At 36.1% G+C, this 21,574-nt stretch overlaps 3 protein-coding genes across 6 annotated transcripts; 1 reads left to right on the top strand and 2 right to left on the bottom strand.

The window, feature by feature from the left end:
• The first annotated feature begins 3,877 nt into the window (after positions 1-3,877).
• Positions 3,878-7,746, top strand: LOC117612906 (protein NSP-INTERACTING KINASE 2). The gene is made up of 11 exons (XM_034341543.1): positions 3,878-4,324; positions 4,418-4,550; positions 4,655-4,726; positions 4,806-4,949; positions 5,077-5,148; positions 5,255-5,314; positions 5,423-5,520; positions 5,805-5,954; positions 6,039-6,380; positions 6,557-6,936; positions 7,039-7,746. Exons 1-11 carry the CDS (start codon positions 4,219-4,221, stop codon positions 7,357-7,359), a joined length of 1,878 nt encoding a protein of 625 aa, XP_034197434.1. The 5' UTR covers positions 3,878-4,218; the 3' UTR covers positions 7,360-7,746.
• A 231-nt stretch (positions 7,747-7,977) lies between these two features.
• Positions 7,978-10,522, bottom strand: LOC117616305 (F-box/FBD/LRR-repeat protein At1g13570). Of its 2 annotated transcripts, XM_034345567.1 has the most exons (4): positions 10,260-10,522; positions 8,844-9,678; positions 8,551-8,709; positions 7,978-8,425 (listed from the first exon to the last, which is right to left on the bottom strand). In XM_034345567.1, exons 2-4 carry the CDS (start codon positions 9,654-9,656, stop codon positions 8,132-8,134), a joined length of 1,266 nt encoding a protein of 421 aa, XP_034201458.1. In that variant the 5' UTR covers positions 9,657-9,678; positions 10,260-10,522; the 3' UTR covers positions 7,978-8,131. The 2 variants fall into 2 exon arrangements, with proteins under 2 accessions (XP_034201458.1, XP_034201456.1); XM_034345565.1 differs by having other exon boundaries at positions 8,844-10,522.
• Positions 10,523-11,048: 526 nt separating this feature from the next.
• Positions 11,049-17,876, bottom strand: LOC117615360 (inorganic pyrophosphatase TTM2). Of its 3 annotated transcripts, none has more exons than XM_034344431.1 (13): positions 17,625-17,876; positions 16,464-16,687; positions 15,616-15,969; positions 15,155-15,269; positions 14,375-14,570; positions 14,183-14,296; positions 13,897-14,070; positions 13,532-13,726; positions 12,772-12,894; positions 12,537-12,658; positions 12,142-12,265; positions 11,756-12,028; positions 11,049-11,591 (listed from the first exon to the last, which is right to left on the bottom strand). In XM_034344431.1, the coding sequence occupies exons 3-13, from the start codon at positions 15,947-15,949 to the stop codon at positions 11,367-11,369; spliced, it is 1,995 nt and encodes a 664-aa protein (XP_034200322.1). In that variant the 5' UTR covers positions 15,950-15,969; positions 16,464-16,687; positions 17,625-17,876; the 3' UTR covers positions 11,049-11,366. The 3 variants fall into 3 exon arrangements, with proteins under 3 accessions (XP_034200322.1, XP_034200323.1, XP_034200321.1); XM_034344432.1 differs by having other exon boundaries at positions 16,464-16,654; XM_034344430.1 differs by lacking the exon at positions 16,464-16,687.
• Positions 17,877-21,574: the final 3,698 nt, after the last annotated feature.

Genomic DNA, 21,574 nt, shown 5'->3' with positions numbered 1-21,574 from the left:
ACTTAATGAGCTATCATTTTTAGCATAAATCGTATTTCGCACTAAAACCGAATTTTCATATTTTGATTTAGTGGGAATTTGATTTTCTAGTATTTTTATTTGAATCCAAATGGGGGGTACTTCTTTATTTACATTGTAAACTTAAGTAAATGGAGTAATATAAAAATAAATAAAAGGAAAAGGAAAAAGACATTTACTTAAATGTTGAAAATGGAAATAAGGTAATCTGTACACCAGTTGAGCAAAGGGACAATTTGAAGCACTTACAATAATTTTTCCGGCAAAGGGAGGTGCAGCTGCACCTCCTTGCGCCTTACTAGGTCCGCCAGTGCTTACAAAGAGTGTCCCTCAAATAAGCTTTTATTTGAAGGATCCCTTAATAAAAGCTCTATACATATATATATATATATATACATATATATATATATTTCCCTCTTAGATTTTTATTTCCCAACTCATGGACTCGTGTGAATCTGATCTCGTGTTAGTTGAAAGACTCATGGAAAAGAGAGTAGACTATATAGCATCTTCCTTCTAAAATATATAAAGCAAGCTTACTTTCAGTTTTTCTCCACCCTTTTTTCGGGTGTTATAAGGAATGTAGAGAGATTTTCTTTGGGCTAATAAGAACGGGAGAGAATTGTAAAGTCATCTGTGCACTACAAAAGGAAAATAAAGATGGTTGATGGCGTAGATAGAAGAGAAGGTATCCTAAGCTTTTAGTTGGCACCATTCGAAAAGGAATTTATTCCATTTAGCCATAACAAAAAGGTGTGTGCTTTAACTAAAATTGAAACTGACAATCAAGTCCTTTTGATGAAACAGCCCTTTGAGGCGCCTTTATAATTCACAAAACCAACAACATTTAGGTTCGATTTCTAAGTTAACTGAGAAAAGGGCTTCTCATCATGGGGATTTCATAAGACCTTCACTAAGTTTTAGTATTGGACTATCTTAAACCAATCCAACCCCTTAGGATTAGCTCAAATGATAAAGGAGAATGAGATAATGAGTTAGAATTATGATACAAAGTTCGATTTCCTCTAACATAACAAAAGAAAGAAAAAAAAAAGACTCGAAACTATCCGGTATCACTTTATTTACAAAATGAGTTGAGGAAGTTCTCTTGTCCTTTTGAATTATTGTCAAGGCAAGGCAAGGGCATTGAAGGTACATACATGACGAGGAAGATGGACCCATGAGAGAATCATACACAATGCATGGTGGAACAACATGGACAGTGATATCATGACAGAGTTCTCTGTATTTGGTACAAAACTCTAGTGGGTCGGGAATGCATTCAGAAATGAGCAATTCTTTTGTTATTATTAAAGAGAAAGGAACCAATGTGGGGATAAGTTTGAAAACCGTGGACACTCAATGAATATTTGTGTAAATCTCCTTCTCACAATCACTTGTACTCAAAGAAAATAAAGAGAGAGAGAGAGAGAGAACGGAGGGAGTAGGGTAGGGAGACAAAGTGGGGTTAGGGAGACTACCCATTTTATTCAATGTCCTCACCTTTTGAGCAATAGAACCAGAAACAAAATCATGCATGTGATGGTACAAATTTTTCAAAAAGCAGTAGCTATATTAATTCACTCAAGCAAATCAAGCCAAGCCAAGCCAAGCTTAGTCAAGTGGTAAAAAAAGAACAATAATTACCTACTCATTTGGGGAGCTAGAGCCCCTCCTTTTAGTAGTGCATATGATCTTGATTACAATTGTGGTCAACTCTCTCTTTATAATTCCACTAGTTTGACTCCCTGTTGGCTCCAAGAGGACCAAAGACCTGACTGGCTGGGAAATTTCCTTGATTTGTTAATTGGACATGGATTCTGCTAATCAGGGGAAGGAAGAGTACAAAGGTGGAAATTAAAGGGTTGGTTGGTAGAGTGAGGTGATTAAAGGCATGAAATGAACTGGATATGGAGCCAAAGGAAGGAAGACAGATATGTGAGATGACTCAATTGACAGGAACAGCAGAACCATATCTTTGTCAAGTGAAAGACAATTTGTGCACAATTACTCCAAAGTCCCTCTGGTTCTTAGTCAATTCCTTCCTTGCATGTTCCAACCACAAGGGAGATAAGTGCGTGTCAGTGAACATGAAGGGGCCACAGACGACAGGTCGTATTAGGAATCTTTACTTGACACAAAACCAGTTCTATTTTATCATTCATGATTGCCATGCATTTTTATCTATTTTTCATTAGAGAAATTCAAGCGCCATGCATCGCATAGCAACATTTAGCGGCTATAATTGTAAGTGCAGATTTCCATCTAGGTTTTTTGGGTTTTTTACTTCAAACTTTAAAGTGATATAGTTCTTTGTAATTCTTTTTTTACGATAGTGGATATTTTAAATTATTTTAATTAGGAAAAGATGTTCAAATTTTTGCATATGTTTATGAACAACATTAATTTTTACTCAGAAACGAAATATTACCACAGTGAAAACTTACTCGTGCGGATTATTAAAAAAATGTCCCCTCAAATTAAGTTGCTTTGTCTAGTTGCAAACGCCTTTATAAGGTGCTATTCCTATCTTAATCATCTTTATGTTTGAACACAAATGATAACCATTGGATCAACTTTACTATAGAATCTGAGATTGATAATCATGAAAACTATAGGCAATTCGTCCAAAGAAACGTTTGAACATCAAGTCAATGGGCACTGTGTGTCTGTGGGGTCTACATTGCACGTGCAGCTAATGTACAACACACATATATATATATATATATATATATGTGCTAATTAGTATAAATGATCAGTTCGAATCAGCGGCCATCCCTGTTTCATTTCACTGGCCTGGTGTTATATTTTGATTCTGGAGATGGTTGGCCCACATTCCCATTTTGGGTGCACCGCAGGCACACGTAAAGCACTGTGTTGCCTAGTGAGACCAGAACCGTTGGTTCTTCATCAGCAAGAGGACAGATATGCGGGGGCCACAAAATTTGCATGTTTATTTACTTTTAACCAGAGAGAGAACGAAGGAGGAGCTGCTTTTGCTTTTAAAAGTTGCTACTCTTGATTTGTTTATTGAAGGGATGTCTGTTGATTGTTGAATGAGGAGACAGTGTAATGTTGTAAGCATCAACTGATCTCTTCATCTATCTTTAGCACAAACAGTTTTTTGGTGAGTGAGATTTTCTTGTTTTCTTTTTCTTTTGAGAAAATCTTACTTTTGAACAAGTAAACCAACTTCAGAACTTGCTCTAGGTAAATTTTATGACTCTTCTGTTGAATTGAATTGATGGGTTCCCATTTTCCCACAACACAAACCATTGGATTTGTTCCTGCTGAATACAAAATATGATCGTTTATTATTAAAATGGAATTTTTTTGATTCGATGATGATAATCTTTTTATTCAGTTTGGTCAAAGTTAAAACGAAACAGAATCGATTGAAAATGTGACCTTGAGCCTATATATTCAACTTTATTTAATAATTATTAGAAAAATATAAGACCGAATTTGAGAATCAATATAAATGGCCAACTTAGTGGAATGTTGGATTCTCAGGGAGCCCCTATGGAAGCTTAGCATATCAGAGCCAAATACTGTGCAGATTTTCCCTCTCTTTCTCTCTCTAACTGACAGCAAAAGCTAAAGCTGACCATAGCGTCATTTTTTGATTAAGGTGCCTTAATTATAACTTTTACAGTGCTTAACAGGTAATACTTCACTTGCTTTGCATTTTATAATCAGGAGAATAATAAAATAATTAAAAATTCAGGTCCCTTTTCTTTAACCCAATACGTGATTGAAGGAATTTTCTTTTGCAATTATCTTCTAGACTTGGTTAGTGAGTGTTGCTTGCTCATCTTTAGCTTTTATATATTCTCTCCTTTCCTTTTCTCAACTGAACCAGTGACTGGCAGGCCAGGCATGCTCTTTCTCTTTTAAGTCTTTTTACAACCAAACCAAAACTCTGCTTCTTGGCTCTTGGGTCTGTCAGTAAGCCTTGAGTGAGTGAGTGCAATTCTGGTAGTGCAAAGCACGAGGCTTTGTACTGGTTTTTTGCCTCTGATGCAAATCATCATACGCATTACAACACAAAGGTTTCAACTTTGAAGTTTATTGGATAAACCCAGTTGCAGATTGCTTCTGTGGAAGCTTTCAAATTTTCAAACTACTTCTCTTCATTGAAAAAGGAGGAGCTCATATCATAATATTTTGGGTACCTCTTCTTTTTGGACCTGCAACTCAATGGAGATTAGGAAGGAAGGTAAAGCTTTGTGCTTTGTGGTCCTTTTGTGCTTGTGGACGACTTCTGTGACTGGTTTGCTTTCTCCAAAGGGTGTCAACCCTGAAGGTAACTGAATTCTGCAGATTTTGATCATTTTTGCTTAGCCATTGAAAAACCAGGACACAAACAATTTTTGTTTTTGTTTTTCTTCTTCTCTAGTGCAAGCCTTAATGGCCATTAAAGAGGCTCTGAAGGATCCTCGTGGTGTTCTTAAAAATTGGGATGAAACTTCTGTGGACCCCTGCATCTGGAATATGGTCACTTGTTCTCTTGATGGTTTAGTCATTGGCCTGTAAGTAGTGCTGGAAAACACCAAAACACTAATTAAGAAATTGAAAAATGCACCATGCATTAATAAATAAATATCTTATGTAGTTTGCAATGGTTTTTGTGCAGGGGAACTCCAAGCCAGAATTTATCAGGCACTTTGTCACCAAGCATAGGAAACTTGACAAATCTTCAGCTTGTGTGAGCAATCAATTATTATTAAAGCAATATATCTGTATCTGAGTACGGTATATATTTTACTGAAAAATGTGTTTTGCAGAACATTTCAGGATAACCATATAACAGGATCAATCCCCACAGAACTTGGGAAGCTCCAAAAGCTTCAAACACTTGATCTGTCCAGCAACTTGTTCAATGGTCAAATTCCCAGCACTCTATCCCACTTGAAAAGCCTACAATACCTGTGAGTTCAATTCAGAAATTTTGTTTCCAAAACTGAAAGTATCAGTCACTGAGAAAAGAAACATAGTCAAATAGTTTGGAAGTGTATTTTAGTGGATGGTCATAATGGTTATTTGTGTTGCAAGCAGGCGGCTAAACAATAACAGTCTCTCCGGTGCAATTCCTTCATCTTTTGCTAACATGACCCAGCTGGCCTTTCTGTAATAATTCTCTCCAAACTCCACACATCAAGATTAATTATACTTTCTATTCATGTTGAAATATGATCTTAATTAAGGTTTCTGTGGATTTTGTTTGATGGTTTAGGGACATGTCTTTTAATAATTTGAGTGGTCCAGTACCCAGGTTTCCTGCCAAAACATTCAAGTGAGTCATTTCAATGTTTCTTTTCCTCCTCCCAGTTTTTTTGTTTCCCTCTTCAATACACAAGATGAATAACTAAAACTCATTTATTTAGTTTCTGAATTGACACAGTGCTGTGGGAAATCCTCTGATGTGTGTCTCTGGAATAGAGCAAGACTGCTTTGAAACAACGAGGATGCCGCCAGCTTTTCCCTCGAATAACTCACAAAGTATATAGTTCCTGCTTATTGCCGGTTTCTTTCACTTTTCAAACTTTGAAGTTCTCTACTTCTTGAAATATTATCATCCTTTTGGCTTTGGTTTTAAGCTAATGAAACACTTATGTTTTATATAATTTATGTGCCATCACTTGCTTTAAGGTTATGTTACCTTCTGGTTCTATTTTGAATTTCAAAATCTACTTTTCGTTTTGCTCTCCTTCGGTATTATTTATCTTCACGATTCAACAACTTCTTGCAAATACCCTAACTTGCTTTTTTTATTGTGTCTTAAGATGCTCAACCTGCTGGGAGACCTAGGAGCCACAAAATTGCCTTAGCGTTTGCCTCAAGCCTAGGCTGCATCTGTCTTCTAATTCTCGGTTTTGGTTTCCTTCTTTGGTGGAGGCAAAAACACAACAAACAGATATTCTTAGATGTTAATGGTTGGTATACTTTTGTGTATGCGAATAAAGACTAATTAGACTTTCAACAAGCTGTATTTTCTAACACTTAATTAGAAATTTCAGAACAACATCATGAAGAAGTTTGCCTTGGAAACCTGAGGTCGTTTCACTTCAGAGAACTTCAAGCTGCAACACACAACTTCAGTAGCAAAAACTTGGTTGGCAAGGGTGGTTTCGGAAATGTCTACAAAGGATGTCTCCGAGATGGTACAGTAATAGCGGTTAAAAGGCTCAAGGATGCTAATGCCATAGGCGGTGAAATCCAATTTCAGACAGAACTTGAGATGATCAGCCTAGCAGTGCATCGCAACCTTCTCCGGCTTTATGGATTTTGCATGACAGCCAAAGAGAGGCTTTTGGTTTATCCCTACATGTCCAATGGTAGTGTTGCTTCGCGTCTCAAAGGTAAAGAGCCTTTGATCTGCACTCTGTTGACCTGTTAATTTTCTAACATGTTACATAGAGTAAGATGTTATGCTCTTTTACCTACTTGCAAAATTTTAATTAAAGAGAATTCCTTTGTTTTTAGTGATGATTTGATACATCAATAAAACATTCATAGTTTACTTCCTCTATTGTAGCCAAGCCAGCCCTGGATTGGAGTACAAGGAAAAGGATTGCATTGGGAGCTGGAAGGGGATTGTTATACTTGCATGAGCAGTGTGACCCCAAGATAATTCACAGGGATGTCAAGGCTGCAAATATTCTGCTTGACGATTACTGTGAGGCTGTGGTGGGAGATTTTGGGTTGGCAAAGCTGTTGGATCACCATGATTCACACATTACAACTGCCGTGAGAGGTACTGTGGGGCACATAGCCCCAGAGTACCTCTCAACTGGCCAGTCCTCTGAGAAGACTGATGTTTTTGGGTTTGGGATTCTTATACTTGAATTAATATCAGGCCAAAGAGCTCTGGAGTTTGGGAAAGCAGCAAACCAGAAAGGAGCCATACTTGACTGGGTGAGCCAGACAGAGATGTTTTCCTTGCATTTGTTACCAAAAGAAATTCGAGGGTTGTTTATGCTTCGGTTGATGTAGCTAACTCAAGACTTTTTACTGCAGGTAAAGAAAATCCAACAGGAAAAGAAGTTTGATGTGCTAGTTGACAAGGAACTGAAAAATGACTATGATCCAATCGAGCTCGAAGAAATGATTCAAGTAGCTCTCTTATGTACTCAAAATCTTCCCCGTCAAAGACCCAAGATGTCCGAAGTCGTTCGAATGCTCGAAGGAGATGGACTTGCAGAGAAATGGGAAGCTTCTCAGAGAGCTGAATCAAATAGGTGCAGAGCCAATGAATTTTCCTCTTCCGAGCGCTACTCTGATCTTACTGACGACTCTTCATTGCTTGCACAAGCAATGGAACTCTCTGGACCAAGATAATACTTACTCTCACAGCAAAGAAAGCAGAGAAAAATGATATCCATAATGGAATGGAAGTTGATACCATGAATATGAGTCAGAATTGATTGAGTTTGTTGTATATTATCATAAGCATCAAATTGAAGCTCCAAAGAGTTGTGTTAAAACTTCGACTGTACAGAATCTGATATGAGAAACTGACGTGTAGATCGAGTGTCACATCCACTTTCCGATTGATCTTGAGTGAATAGTTTTCCTCAGAACATCCAACTTGGGTTCTTGAGATTGCAACAATAATGTTCTAGGACAGAATTTTGTTTGTTTTCTTGATTTCAATGGAATTTTGAGTCCTGAAACTGGTTGTGTTCCCGTATATACAACAGGATGGGGATTTGATCTGTTTATTTATCTGGGATTCTCAGTATTTTTCTTTTTCCTTACATTTTAGTCTCACTAAACGACCAACATCATTTTCAATTTTTGTTTTGGGAGGAACAAACTTAAATCGCTGCGTACTCCATGCAAACAAACGAAATGGACGTCTCTGTTTCTCCCATAGAAACAAATAACAAAAGAACAATAAAAAACTGAATTTTCAACTCATATTTAATATCATTAGTCATTATAATATGCAGCCAGTTATTAAATGAGAACTGATCTTTTATTTGTTTTGTTTATAATATGAGTGAATGAGACCTTGAACAATATTAACAAATTGTCACTCTCAAGTCTAAGAAGAATACGAAACACAATTCAAAGGCCAGCTCCGTCAAACATACCAGACAGACACTACTTAATCTTGGATGAATAAAATTTCTGCTTCAGGAGATGCCCGTTTAAAGCTCACCAACTCAATCAGCATATTCAAACGTCCATCTAAAACATATGCACACGGCGTAATGCTCATGGTCTCAAGCACTGGTGATTTCTTCAACAAAAACTTGATGAATTCCATCTCATGTGGCACTCCAGACATATCTGTCATCTTCACAACTTTAAGTCTTCCAAATGCGCAATCGGAAGGGCATTGTTTCTCCCAGAAATCCAAATCGGATGCTTCTATAGCTGCTAAAGTGTTTGAGGAACCCTATGTTGGCAGTAACCCTTACTAATTAACAGAAATGTAAAACTAAAAACTAAAACGTCCATGACTAAAACAAAAGAATGAAAAAAAAAATAGGGTAATACTTCAACATGTTCACAGTAACTTACCGAGATTTGAAGTTCCTGTAAATTAGGAGAGTTCGTAATCAAGCGAAGAACAACTAGTATCTCTTTCATATCTTCAAAACTTACTTGATATAATTCAATAATCTTTAAATGGTTATAAGTAATCGGAAGGATTCCCTGGTCATTACCTATACTCAAATACTTGAAACAAAAAAATAAACAAAAACATATGAAAACAGAATCGCTGTTAGAAACATATATGCGCTTGTAGATTACCTACATTGAAGATTGAAAGAGGGGGATAATTAACAAACAAAATCACATAAAAATGTTACCTTTGTAAAGTAGATATGCCCAACAAGCCTCTCGAGACGTGGTATGCCACCAAGAAACTTGATAAAATTGCAATTTGAACTTTGCTCAAAGTGCTCGGCAATATCATCAGTCATATACATAGCAACAGATATTGCAACCAAAAGTGGGGTATTTTCAAGACATATGTCCTTAAATTCACCTTCAAGACATAAGTACTTGAGATTTGGGGCACGGATATTTAGAGCTAAGCTATCAAAGTATGACAAAGCCAGACTCTCAAGTAGAGGGCAACTAGAAATAAGACTTTCAATTGCATCAGGAGCAACCAAAACTTGATGAAGATTGAGGCTCTTCAAACACAAAAATCCCTTAAAAGCAGGAGGTGGATCCAACTCACATCGAAATAGCTCCAAACGGGTCAACTTTTTACAATAAAAAAGGCATGAGGGCACCCTAAACCACTCGCCTTCTCCCAATTCAAGAACCAATTCTTTTATGTCATTCCTTGAAAGGAAAAGTATCCATTGATCGATATCTGGGCAGCTCTGCAAGTAGGAAGTAGAAAGCTGGAACTTGTGAACGGGTCCTTGGTGAAGAAAGAGAGCCCGAGTGATAAAGTCTATAAGGCTTCTTTCGACAAGAGTTCGGTCATTAGATAGAGTGACACATTTTTCGTCGAATGCAAGATGGGTGAGCGTAGTCCATTTGTATCTCCATTTCGTTGATAAGCAGCTAGTTCTTATAGCATCTCTAATTGGGAGACGCGTGAGAATGCTCTCTATAATGCTCTGAGGCAGATTGCTTATCAAATCACGATCCAATAGATCACCCATTCGTACATTCAAACTAAATCAACTGCAAATCAATGCAACAAAACCAATTGGCAGTTGAAGAACTCTAGTGAACATTCATCAAACTACAAAAAGTTACAGAAAGATAAAAAATTGAGCAAAACCCACGATTTTTCTGCATATGTTCTATTTGCTTATGAAGAACAAAGACGAAAAATAACCAATATTCGAATTCCCAAATTACAGATTTTACATCATTAGGATCTGAGAAAAAACAAAATTCAGCTGACTCCTATATAAAGCTTGTACTCTTAATTTATAGTGAATTTCATCAGTATTCATATAGAAAAACGACAACAAACATAAAATGCAAAACCTTTATTTATTTATTTATATTAAATTTATAAATCCTTTCGCTTTCTATGGCTTTCTTAGAGCAGAGGGGTTTTACTGATATATATTTCTCCTTTCAACAAACCATGCATATCAATCAAAATTCTTTAAAATTCCAGAGTAGCCGAACAAACCCAATTAATCAGGCATCAGATCTTTGGACTTAAGAAATTAAAGAAATTCACAAGGAACAAATACCACTATACAGCAAAAGATAAATAAATATTCAGGAAAAAGAGAAATGTTAGATACCCGGAGCCTGAGGAGAATCATGAAGGAGAGAGCTCTGTTATCTTTTTCTGAAATTTCAATTCTTTACTATTTCTCTGCGTTAAGAGGTAAACCAGGAGCTTCCCGAGGTTCGGTGTGGCGGTTTGGACTCTATCATGAGCACACTGAGAACAGGAAATTTAGAGCGTGGCTCATTTTACATTCCCGAGTATTTTCTCTCCCGCGTACAGAGAAATCAGCGGCTAGGCTAGTTTGTAATGACAGGACAGCCGCAGTTGATGTCTGGCTTGGATTTTATTTTATTTATCTTTTACGTCTGGGTAAAAGAAATTTAGGTTGGGTTTTAGAACTCACCAGCTAAGAAAAAGATTGGGTCGTAAGTTGCACTTTATAGGCCTGGCCCAATAAATGCCAGTTAGTTAGAGCAGCATGTCCATTTTACCCGATTCTCCTTCATCAATTAGAATGGTTTAGAGCATTACTCATTATTATTAGGTCATTACCCAAATTTTTTACTTTCAAGGGTTATTATCTATATAAAGAATGGGAGAAGTTAAGAATATTTCTTAGTTATTGTAAGAAAAATGCAAGATGGTGATTTTTGCAATCTCTTTGCCAACCAGAACAACAATGTCGAACAAAGATTTATGGGTATAATAAGAGGTGGTAGTACTCTTCACGTAAAGCCTAGTTTGAAAACTGAAGCAAACCACTCTAACTCAGCATGCAATTCTCTACGACAAATAATGTGTGCAGTAACAAAATTTAGTAGCACTCAAGAGAAAGCAATAGATCAAAGGCAAGCATTCCTGCGAGAAAAAGAAAATTGAACTCTAAGATTGATTTATTGTGCAATTTCTCTCTTTCTTCAATCTCTATTTTGGAAATGTTGAAACTAGCAAAGTAATAACTATAAACTAATGGAAGTAGGCCACAAAATTTCAAAATTGCTAGGGCACCCTTCTTTGCAAACTCTCAAGCTAGAAAGCTTCTGTTTTGCTTCTAGCGTAACCTCTTTTTGTTAACTATCTTTCCCGAGCAGAAGGGTAGTACTTGCAACACACTTATAGTGGAACCTAAGAGGGGCAAAAGTAAAGGTTTATCAGTCTAATGATTTTCAAAACTACATCAATTTCGAGTAAAGATACCCTTGTATATGATGAGTCCTAGAACTCCAACAGCCAGTGTTATTGCAAGAGGAACTGTCAAGGGCTGATCAGGTTGAGCAATGGTGCTTTTCCTGCTGTTAGTTCTTACTGGGCGATTTCTCTCTCCCATGTTTTCCCGGAGAAGATTGCTGAGATTGTCTAACTGATGCATGATTTGACGTTGCCCCCGTGCAATACTTGACATCTGATAGAATGCCAAGGAATTTAAAAAAAAAGATAAATGAATCAGTCAAGACGCAAGAATTGAATTTTGGGCAAGATTTTATGATCATTCATATGTTTCCTTTTACTCTTCTAGCTCACAAACCAAGTGAGTTTTGACACAAGGTAAAATGAGTAAGACATTACCTCTTCCATTACTGAAGATTCCTTAGCCAGCTGCGAGGAAGATGAGGAATTTGGCAATATTGACCCGGTTAAAGAACCATTGCCTAAGCCAGAGATGAAATAAGAAGTGGGAACAGAGCCATTGCAGGTTTCAGCTTGAAGAGCCATGTTTTGTTGGCTAGGAGAACTTTTCTTCACAGCCAACTTGGAATTTAGCTCTTCAACTCGATTTGTAAACTCATCCATTCTATCATTCAGCGAAGACATTTGTTCTGATAGCTGAGTAACTACTCCCTGCCACAATAGAAATGAGGAGGAAAAAAAAAAGAATGTTGATAAGTGAATATATTAACTTGCTGGGGAACCAAATGCCAAAAGCACACAAGGACTATTATAACTGACTCTACCTGGCTTGCTAGTGTTGCTGATGACTCTGAATTTCTCTCATCAAACCTTTGGCTGTTGGAAGCATATCCTGTAAGCTTAGATGTACTTTTGTCCCTTTGGGTTGTATATGACTGCGACATACCACTGTCCAGAATAAATTCAGGACAATCAGCTTAAGGGAGCTAGCTTCTAGATGAACCTTCGAAGAAAAGTGGAAAAAAACACAAACGAAGAGGTTGTGCTAGTGCTCAGAAAAATTATTTATTTACAGTTGAGATCAATGCAAGGCTATATCAGAGATCTCAAATGAAGGAGCCAGCAGATAGGTTTTCTATACCATCATAAAAATGCATTGCCAACATCTAAACAATTTCACAAAGATATTAAACTAAAGATGGATTACAAAAAATTAAACCTCTTGAGATGCTTATTTCTCATGGCAACTCTATCTGCGGAGGCTCTGGAAAGTGCTTCTTTGGGGCTTGAAACAAGATCCTCATCTAGGCTAAGCCTCGTCTTCAAATCATCTGGCAAGGCCTGCAAGAGGATCAGATCAGGAAAACAGATGCAAAATAAGGCATCATATGTGTTGGAGCTTTATCATAGCCTGGTACTCAGCGTATAAAGAGGATAAGATGTAGTTATCATACCATGACCTCATTTACAAGCTTTTCCAGTTGAATTTGTTCAATATAGGTACGAGGAATGTATGAACCTTCCAAGCCAAGCTGCTCCGCAACACATCTTACAAGTACACGATCTTTTCCTTGCACCTTTTTTGTCAATATGCACAAGAGTTACGTCAATATGAGTTACAAAATGACATAGAGGTGAGAGTAAGAAAAAAATGAACCATAAGGCAGGCTTCCATTGAATAAACACAGTCAGATATGTAGAAAGGTTGCCACTTAAACAACACAGTCAGATAGGAATCTCAATTGTCTACAGGGTTGTCTGTATCCCCAATGGGTAAACAATGTAGCGTAATAATGCAAGAAAAGAAAAATAATGAAAGAGAGCAAGACAGAATAAGAAGAAAAAGAATTCAACGGAGAAAAATAGATGATGAACATAGAAAAGATGAAAGAGAAAAACGGAAGAGAGATTGAGAAAGAGAAGATAGAGAATAACAGAAAGGTTCAGAGAGAATAAATAAAACAAGAGAGATACACTGAATTAGGGTAAAGGTTGATAGACAAGCATGCTTTCTATCTTTTGCTTATTTTGTTTTCCAAGACATAATTAGTATTGATGGTCATGTTGGCTTCCTTAAAAAATGACAGAGGTTCTCAACTTTATTCAGAAACTAAAGCAACATAAACACACATTACATATTTGTGCAATTTAGAACTTTTCATTCTTCGGTGTATCTACACTATGCAGAGAAGAAAGAAAAAAGCTTATCCGTACCTGAATATATCGACGATTTAGTTGCTCTAGCCAATCAATTTTTACACACACCCCATCATTGGAGAATACATGGCTGCTTCTTTTAAGGATAGTTGCAATCGTGTACCCCAAGGCCATTAGTCCACCAAGAAGTCGCACGCTGACCTCAAAAGTTATTCTTGGTGATATAACAAATGGATTATCTGTCACCCATTCCTGAAATATGCAGTACACTGTGATTATGCAAGATCATGCAAATAAAATTACTTAGTCACAAGTGCTTGGGACTCTTTTGACATTGCAGCTAAATTTATTTTTAACCCCAGCAAGTCCTTTACAATCTGTTCTCACACAAAAATGCAGAAACTAAGCTTTGAAAGGCAAACCTCAAACATTAGACTATATTTCCCATCTTTATCCCGCATCCTCAGATATGATTGGCAAGATTCTGGATCTTCACCAGGTGGTAGAAGGTATATATCATAGGTCTCCTCCTTTGCTTCTGTGTGATCTTCAGAAAAGACAGCCTTAATCTGATCCGCTGACAAGTCCTTTGCTGACTACAATAAAAGGTAGCATTCAATTTTCAGTGTAAATGAAGATGTAGCAACTCAATGTTAGAATTAATACCAACACAACTACAATAACTGAAAAAGGAAGGGAGATATTAACCTTCAAAATGTAAGTGGGACTTTGAAATCCAGTAAATGGGTTAAACTTGTTGATAATTTTTATATGTGCTGTTTGAAGGTCTGGCTCAATAAAGGCCTTGTACATTGGATATACCTGAGAGAAGTTCAGACTTCAGGAAAAGCAACAACTTATCAAAGCACTTAAAGATATCTAGAAGGGCAAAATAAGTACAGTTTCAGATATTTGATGAATTATTTCTTCTGGTTCCTGGCCAGCTCGTTGTATGTCCCGTAAAACCCTTTTGACCAGGTCAAAGTGAACACCGCCTGTGACAGATACTCGTAGATCCAGGAAAGGCCGCAACTTTTCACTCAAAGCATAGATGCCTTCAATGATCACAATCCGAGAGCTTGGGACTTCAACTGTCCTGTCACCAGCACATTATTCAAGATAAGATTTAAGCCAGACCAGAAAATATGAAAAGTTATAGAAACAGCAATCTCTTTGACGAACGACTTTACAAAGGTGCTATCCAAGGAAGCATAAAAGGTGAAGTTGTAGACAATAAAAGATAGAATTTTGTTGATTAGCAAAAAAAAAACCAACACTTATTTCAAGAAATATTAAACAAATTAATTATAAAACAAAGGGCCAAAATTCAGGTTCAAGTTTTCAACAGGGAGCATAGAAAGGCTCTGCTTTATAAATATGGAATGGGTATGATTCTCAAAAGGAAAAATATATTCTCTTCTTAGGGATGTTTGGTCCTTCAGACTCCCAAAAGAGCACAAAAGTATTCACCATTCACTACATCCATGGCCAACAAGTAAAACACTCAGACTGTCATACCAATACTTGAAATGGAAAAGTAGAGTTAAATTGACATTTAAGGGTTCTCCTTACGTTTCAAAGCCTTAGCTACCCTAAGATAATATAATTTCTAAAAGCTTTCTCAAAGAAATCCATGGATATGCTAAGCTATGCAGGTCATTAAATGGAGAGGCATTCAACCTGAATCCTGTGCGGGAACTAGACTTGAAGTCATAAACTGGAACCTGAACTTCCTTCCCTGCTTTTAAGTCATTTACATTCTGGAGTAACGTGTCGTAGTCCGTCAATCGTGGATCTGTTTTATAATTTTAAAAAAAAAAAATAATAATAAGAGAAGAAAAAGGAAATAATTAATATAACCAAAAGCATAATGCTCTGCCTTGTCTAAAGATCTAAAGAAAATTTCATCACGTCCTCATGATGGCTAGATAATCACTTCTACAAAGTAATTATCATAAGTTCATGCATCATATAATGAGAATAAGGACCTTACATAGTTTTCAATAAGATTGCACAAACATTACATCAGAACTTATCTGATTATGAAAACTTATATAAAAACATTTCTATTATTGTGCTTCCTGAGAAAACATATATACTAAAGCTTCAATACAAGAGAACTAAGTAAGGTGATGGTTTACCATCAAAGTTGCCATCAACAATCCGACTGGCATCATTGTAGTTGTCCATTGATATGACAGCAACACTGGGCATAAAGTTGAGTATCTTTTCTGTGAACACAGTCTTTCCAGCCCCAGAAGGACCTGCGACTCCAACCAATATTATCCCATCATTCTTTTGGGCCAACAATTGGCATGCACGGATTACTATAAAGAAACCCTTCTCAAATGACAAGGGACTTTGGATTGGCACAATCTCATAATGAGAATCCTTTTTCTTAACCAATCGAACTTGATCTTTTAGAAGGCCTTGCCGTCTTTGGTGTGAATCAACACCAGACATATCTTGAGCCATAAATATTATGCTGGCACCCTCTGGTGAGAAAAAAAAAAGAAAAAAAAAAGAAAGAAAAAGAGATATAAAATGATAAAACATCAAAAACATGAATGGCACAACTAAAGAGTGTGAGTGTGCAAGCTTGAGAGGCAAAATGTAACAATTAAATAACAGGTCACCAACATAGTCTTCTTCATGACCAGAATGCTTCTACTTCTAGTTACTCAAAGAAGTGTAACATACATACGTGCGCATACACACACCTGAGCACACATAAGAATGCTGATTTGGCCCAAAAAAAAGGAAGCAGATTATGTTGCAATATAGGTGAAATTTGAGAAATTAATGGCATACAAAAGTTAAGGAACGCAATATTTAAGCATTAGTGAGGTATGACTGTCATGCCAAGGGACAATTTGCCAAACCTAGGCCATTAACTGTTTGCAGCACTGATTATAAGTACAACTACTCCTGCTAATAACTTCAGAGCAAGGTATTGTAATGTAACAGGGGAGTCCGCCATTTCAGCTACCTCAATAGTGCATTCCATTGCTCCCCTTTCCTGTAAAGCAGTCACCACCTGAGCCACAGAAGATGCTTTTTGACCGATAGCTACATAAACTCATACTACATTTTGCCCTTGTTGATTGAGAATAGTATCTGTGGCTACTGCTGTTTTACTGGTTTGTCTGTCCCCAATAATTAATTCTCGCTGACCACGCCCTATAGGGATCATAGAATCAATAGCAATAAGTCCTGTTTATAAACAAAAAATTTCAAAAATGGTTCAGCTTCTGAAGTGACTCAGGGTATGGTATGCCTCTGATTGATGAAGCATAATAAGGGTCTGACAAACCCCTGTGTCGTACTAGATCAGTTTTTAATGTTGCTAATTTTGTTTTGACTAAATGTTGAGAATTACTGCAACAGTATTAAACTCAAGAACTTGACAGCACTAAGCCTACAACCATTGTCTAAGAATTCACTGAACACTGCATAAGGTACACTCTAATAAGCAAAGGTAAAGCTATGCTGACATCCAATATTAATGTTCAACGTTCTCATCTCTAACTTATAACCTTAACCCAGTGTATACTTGCTAGTTTCCGTGCAGAATTGTGAAAGTTGGAAGGTAAAGAAATTGGAGCATTTAAAACCCCATGATCACGAAGTTAAGCCATTCCCATGAAAACATTAGCTCCTTTGTTCTACATATCACAGAGCAGACACATTTTTGGTCAGTTGCCATCACATAAGTTATAACTAATTTGTTTCACATATCACAGAGCAGCAGACACATTTTTGGTAGCTCCAAATATACACTGGACAAAATCTTGATCCAAACCATATCTACCATCACAGAATCTTAAATTAAGGATCACCCAGTTAACACAATCACAAACATAACATGCGTATAAGAGAAAATCAACACAAAAACACATCCATACAGACAAAAACTTGTAAAACAGGCTTAACAACTCTGTTCTAACGCCTTGTTTGGATCTAACAGCGAGTGCCAAAGCAAACAGCCACAACAAAACACAAATCAAATAACAAAAAACTAATGATTACCCAGAAATTGTAATGGCAAAAGAACCAATACCCAAGCATAGAGTAAAATTTCCAAAGATGATATGGATCAAAGCCAAACCAATGTGTGTGCTTGTGGTGATGGGTGCAGTGACGGACTCACTTATTATGTGGCAAAGGAGTGGAAGTGAGTTCAGCAACGATAACTCAGAAGCCTGGCCACCCTATGAAGGTCGGTTTCTTTCTCGTTAACAATATTTAATGTTCCTTGATACTTTTCCTTTCCTGGAATAGACAGGAGTTTGATTCTTTTTTCCTCTGGATTTGTTGGGAAGTGGGAATTCTTGAGAAACCGCAAACTATCGAGAGAGAAAGAGAGCAGTCTAAGAAAAAGAGACAGAGAAGAGAGGTGTTTAATACTTCAATTTATTTGCATATTTACAAAATTATAATAAATTTTTAGATTTCTTTTTTCTTTTCGATATTTGCAGCAATAGACAAGGACTCCACTTTTCCTAAACCACTCGAAGAGTTTGGGTTGCGCTGCTTTTTCTTTTTCTACTAATTTTTTAGTTTGGAAATTGTACACAACTTTACGGAGAAAAGACATATTTACGCGAATCTTTTATTGAAAAAACGTACATTTGTCTGACACGAATCATATTGAAATTCTTCGTTTAATTTGTGTTATGCCACGAGATAATAATAATTTTTCATTTTAATTAATCAAGGGAGAAGTATGACTAACACTAAGTGTTGTATTCTCTAACTCAAAAGATAACGAAACTACAATTTAACATGTCTTATGATAGCGAAATAGGGTTGAATATAAAATTTGGTTTGTATACTTTTAAGTTGAAAATTGTTAGCATGTTTGCAGTCGAGAAGACGACATGTATGTGTATTCCTTAAAGTAAAAACATATACCTAACAAAATAACTCTATATTTAACATGTGTTGTGACACGAGCAAACTTTTATTTTTCCTTTTTCAGCTTTCTCAATTGAATGATGAAGAAACAAACACGTTAATTTGCATTGTGACAGACATACAAATTTACAATTTTTTTACTTCTCCTTTTTTTTTCTTTCTATAAATGGAGGAATAGAATTGACAGTAGCATTTGGGTTGAGTGCCTATTAACCTTGTTTAACAAAACTATTAAACTAACATGCAATACAACACAAATAGGCTCCTAGGTTTTGTTATCCATCAATCAATGGAAGACATTGGATGCCTATTAGCATTTTCATTATTTTTGTACGTTTACCAAATTGTGATCGGAATTCATTTGCGTGGATGATTGTGTGGTGTGTGTCTCGCATCATGTTTAGTTAGGCAAAGTTTTTCCTACTTCAACTCATTTCCATAGTTGGCAAATTTCCAAAACCTACAAGCCAAATTGAGAACAGCTTCGCAAAAAGTATAAAGACAAACATATCCCTGCTTTGTCAAGTGTCAAACTCACGCATCCAATGGGTATGTACGGACATCAATGGCATGATCTTGCAATTACTAATTAGGTCTTTATGCACCCACCAAGTGTACCTGAAAAACAAGCGTCAATTGGGACCCTCGCATTTGCTTTGCATATGTTCTATAAGCCGCGGTGGGTGGGTGGGTGGCCCTTGCCTGCCGCAAGCCCGTATACTGTGCTCTTGTGCTAATGTAACATGGGCAGCGCTGGTGCCAACCACGAGAAAATCAAAAAAAAATTATTTAGTGTGACTGTAATACTATGATATCAAGATGTAAATCTTTCCAATATCTAAATCCCAATGGAACCGTTACTGTGATTGAATATTAAATCTCGTGTTTATGAATCTTTATTATCATATTATCTATATATATAAAACAAAAGACAGATAATAGTAAAACATTCAAAATACCAGAAAATGTCATTTGTTAATATAAATATTAAGAATTGAAATTATTAATTAAATAAGAATAATATGGTAAATATTAAAAAAATTAAAATTAAACGAAAATTCAGATAATGAATTCTATTTTTATGAAATACAACTATCCATTATTTTTTTAAATTTTTTAAAAAAAATCTATCTCAAGCACGGAATTGCTCAAGCACGGAATTGCGTGCAGAGAAGCTAGTGATGATAAACTCAAAACTCAACGGAAATTGGAATAATAGCAATCTATATAAGTTACAAACATATTCCGAAAAAAAAAAAAAAAAAAGTGAGAGCTCTTTAACGCACAATTGACAAAAGGTATTCTCAGCCGCTGACTAAAAGATATAAAAGATAAAGAAATTTATTGAAATTGACAGACAGCGCCGGGCCGATCCAAGCCACCAATCACCCGAAAAACCCAATCAGTATCCTTCTTTCTCTTTCCAAACAAAGTGCTAATCGCTACCCTACACACAGAGCACTTCCATGGTTACAACTTACAAGCAACAATTCAGAGCGTGTGAGAAGAAAACCATAAGAAAAAAAAGGAAAATATTAGAATGACCAAAGATGACACATTCATTCAACCTTGTAGCTTTAAAGAAAGAAAGAAAGAATCTTTGTCAACCACCATGACCTCAAGAATAAAAAAGTGCTAATTTTTTTTATTTTTCTCTTCTTCTCCCTGACCAATTCAAAGTTCAAACTAGTTGGTATTGGTTGGAGTGAGGTAAGGAAGACCCACTATTTGGGGTGGACTTGAAATAGTCTTTGTCAATCATGAAAGCGTTTCCAAACTTACAAGGAGTGTCATTTTATTTTATTAAAAATTTGAAGTTTTTAGACTATGATATGAATTACAAACTTGCACAACACTTTTGACTAAACTGACATGCATCATCGTAATACTATAAATTAAACTGAGAGAGATTAATTGTTGATACTTGAAACTAAATAGACATATATCGTGCAGGGCCGTTTCTGAGATTTTGAGGGCCCTGTGCGAATTTAAATTGGAGCTTCACATAATCTAATACGAAATACTATAAATAAAAATTTGGCATAACTTAATGTCATAAACAATTTTTTTATAACTAAAAGTCATGAATAAATATGTAATGACAATCAGAAATCAAATTCATAAAAATTTAAATGTTTCTATTTGATAAAATTAAATGTTTGGTACAAAAATAAGCTCATTGTGCCCCTACAAGGTCTTTTGCTGCCTCCAATAAGCAATTTGTGTTTAATAGGAAAAAAAAATTAGCAATCACAAATTAAAGAGTAGTTGCACACAAATTCCTGAAATTTGAATTTGACTATTTGATTTTGAGTGTTTTTTATGAATATAGGAATTATGGTTTTCTCTTTTTGGTGTTGAAATTCCTGAAATTGAAAGAATAACTAAAATTGTCAAAGGATTGAAAAAAGAACCAAAGAGAGATTGATGAATGATGATGATTACTTACCAGAAAATCAGAGTTTAAAAGAAAAGAAGAAGCGCTGGAGCCAACTCCACCAGACACGCCCTTGTGCAAATGTCTAGCACGCTATACTATATATATACAATTCCAATAATATTAATATATATAATATAAAGAAATTTTTTTTCAGGGGGCCCTTAAGAATCGGGGGCCTTGTGCGGTGGCACCACTTGAGCCACCCCTGATATCGTGACACTTATAACAAAATTGACTTCAAATGTAAATATTTGAAATTAAATTGATTTACACCGTAATCATGACATTGAAGAGTCAATTGTTTTTAATTTTATTTTTTTGGAAAATTGGGACTGACATTGGAATTCAATGGCGCTATTAGCAGTTGTTTGGTTGTAAACTCCTCTATGTCGTCGATTATAGTGGTCAAAATTTTCTCCCTCACTGTTTTTCTTCCCCTTCGCTTGAAAGGTAAAAATTTTTCCACGGCTGTAGCAAGTTTAGCTAGGCAAGGACAGTACTGATTCGAATTCCTACTTAAATTCATCTCCATAATTTGACAAATTGCCAAAACTACAAGCGAAGGTGGGGAGAAATTCCCAAAAGTAACACAACATCCTCACAATATATCCAAGGGGGATGAATCATGAATGCCAGACAAACATATATATCTTACTGTAGCAGCAGGAAGAGCATATAATAAAGCAATATCTTCTCTATGGAAATTGCGTGATGTTGTTGTACTACTTGGCTAAGGCTTGTTG

The sequence above is a fragment of the Prunus dulcis genome, chromosome 1, assembly GCF_902201215.1.
Source record: "Prunus dulcis chromosome 1, ALMONDv2, whole genome shotgun sequence".
Lineage (NCBI taxonomy): Eukaryota > Viridiplantae > Streptophyta > Magnoliopsida > Rosales > Rosaceae > Prunus > Prunus dulcis.
Note: the sequence above shows the minus strand (reverse complement) of the source record. Positions and strands in the feature narration are given on the sequence as shown.

Excerpts from the sequence above, each read along its gene's own strand:
- LOC117612906 (XM_034341543.1), top strand. The coding sequence starts at position 4,219 with ATGGAGATTAGGAAGGAAGGTAAAGCTTTGTGCTTTGTGGTCCTTTTG. Across the intron at positions 4,551-4,654 it reads GATGGTTTAGTCATTGGCCT|GGGAACTCCAAGCCAGAATT; the intron begins GTAAGTAGTGCT and ends GTTTTTGTGCAG. Across the intron at positions 5,315-5,422 it reads TTTCCTGCCAAAACATTCAA|TGCTGTGGGAAATCCTCTGA; the intron begins GTGAGTCATTTC and ends GAATTGACACAG.
- LOC117616305 (XM_034345565.1), bottom strand. The coding sequence starts at position 9,656 with ATGGGTGATCTATTGGATCGTGATTTGATAAGCAATCTGCCTCAGAGC. Across the intron at positions 8,710-8,843 it reads GGCATATCTACTTTACAAAG|TATTTGAGTATAGGTAATGA; the intron begins GTAACATTTTTA and ends TTTTGTTTCAAG. Across the intron at positions 8,426-8,550 it reads TACAGGAACTTCAAATCTCG|GGTTCCTCAAACACTTTAGC; the intron begins GTAAGTTACTGT and ends CTGCCAACATAG.
- LOC117615360 (XM_034344431.1), bottom strand. The coding sequence starts at position 15,949 with ATGGCTCAAGATATGTCTGGTGTTGATTCACACCAAAGACGGCAAGGC. Across the intron at positions 14,071-14,182 it reads GTCCCACTTACATTTTGAAG|TCAGCAAAGGACTTGTCAGC; the intron begins GTTAATATCTCC and ends CTTTTATTGTAG. Across the intron at positions 11,592-11,755 it reads AATCTTCAGTAATGGAAGAG|ATGTCAAGTATTGCACGGGG; the intron begins GTAATGTCTTAC and ends GCATTCTATCAG.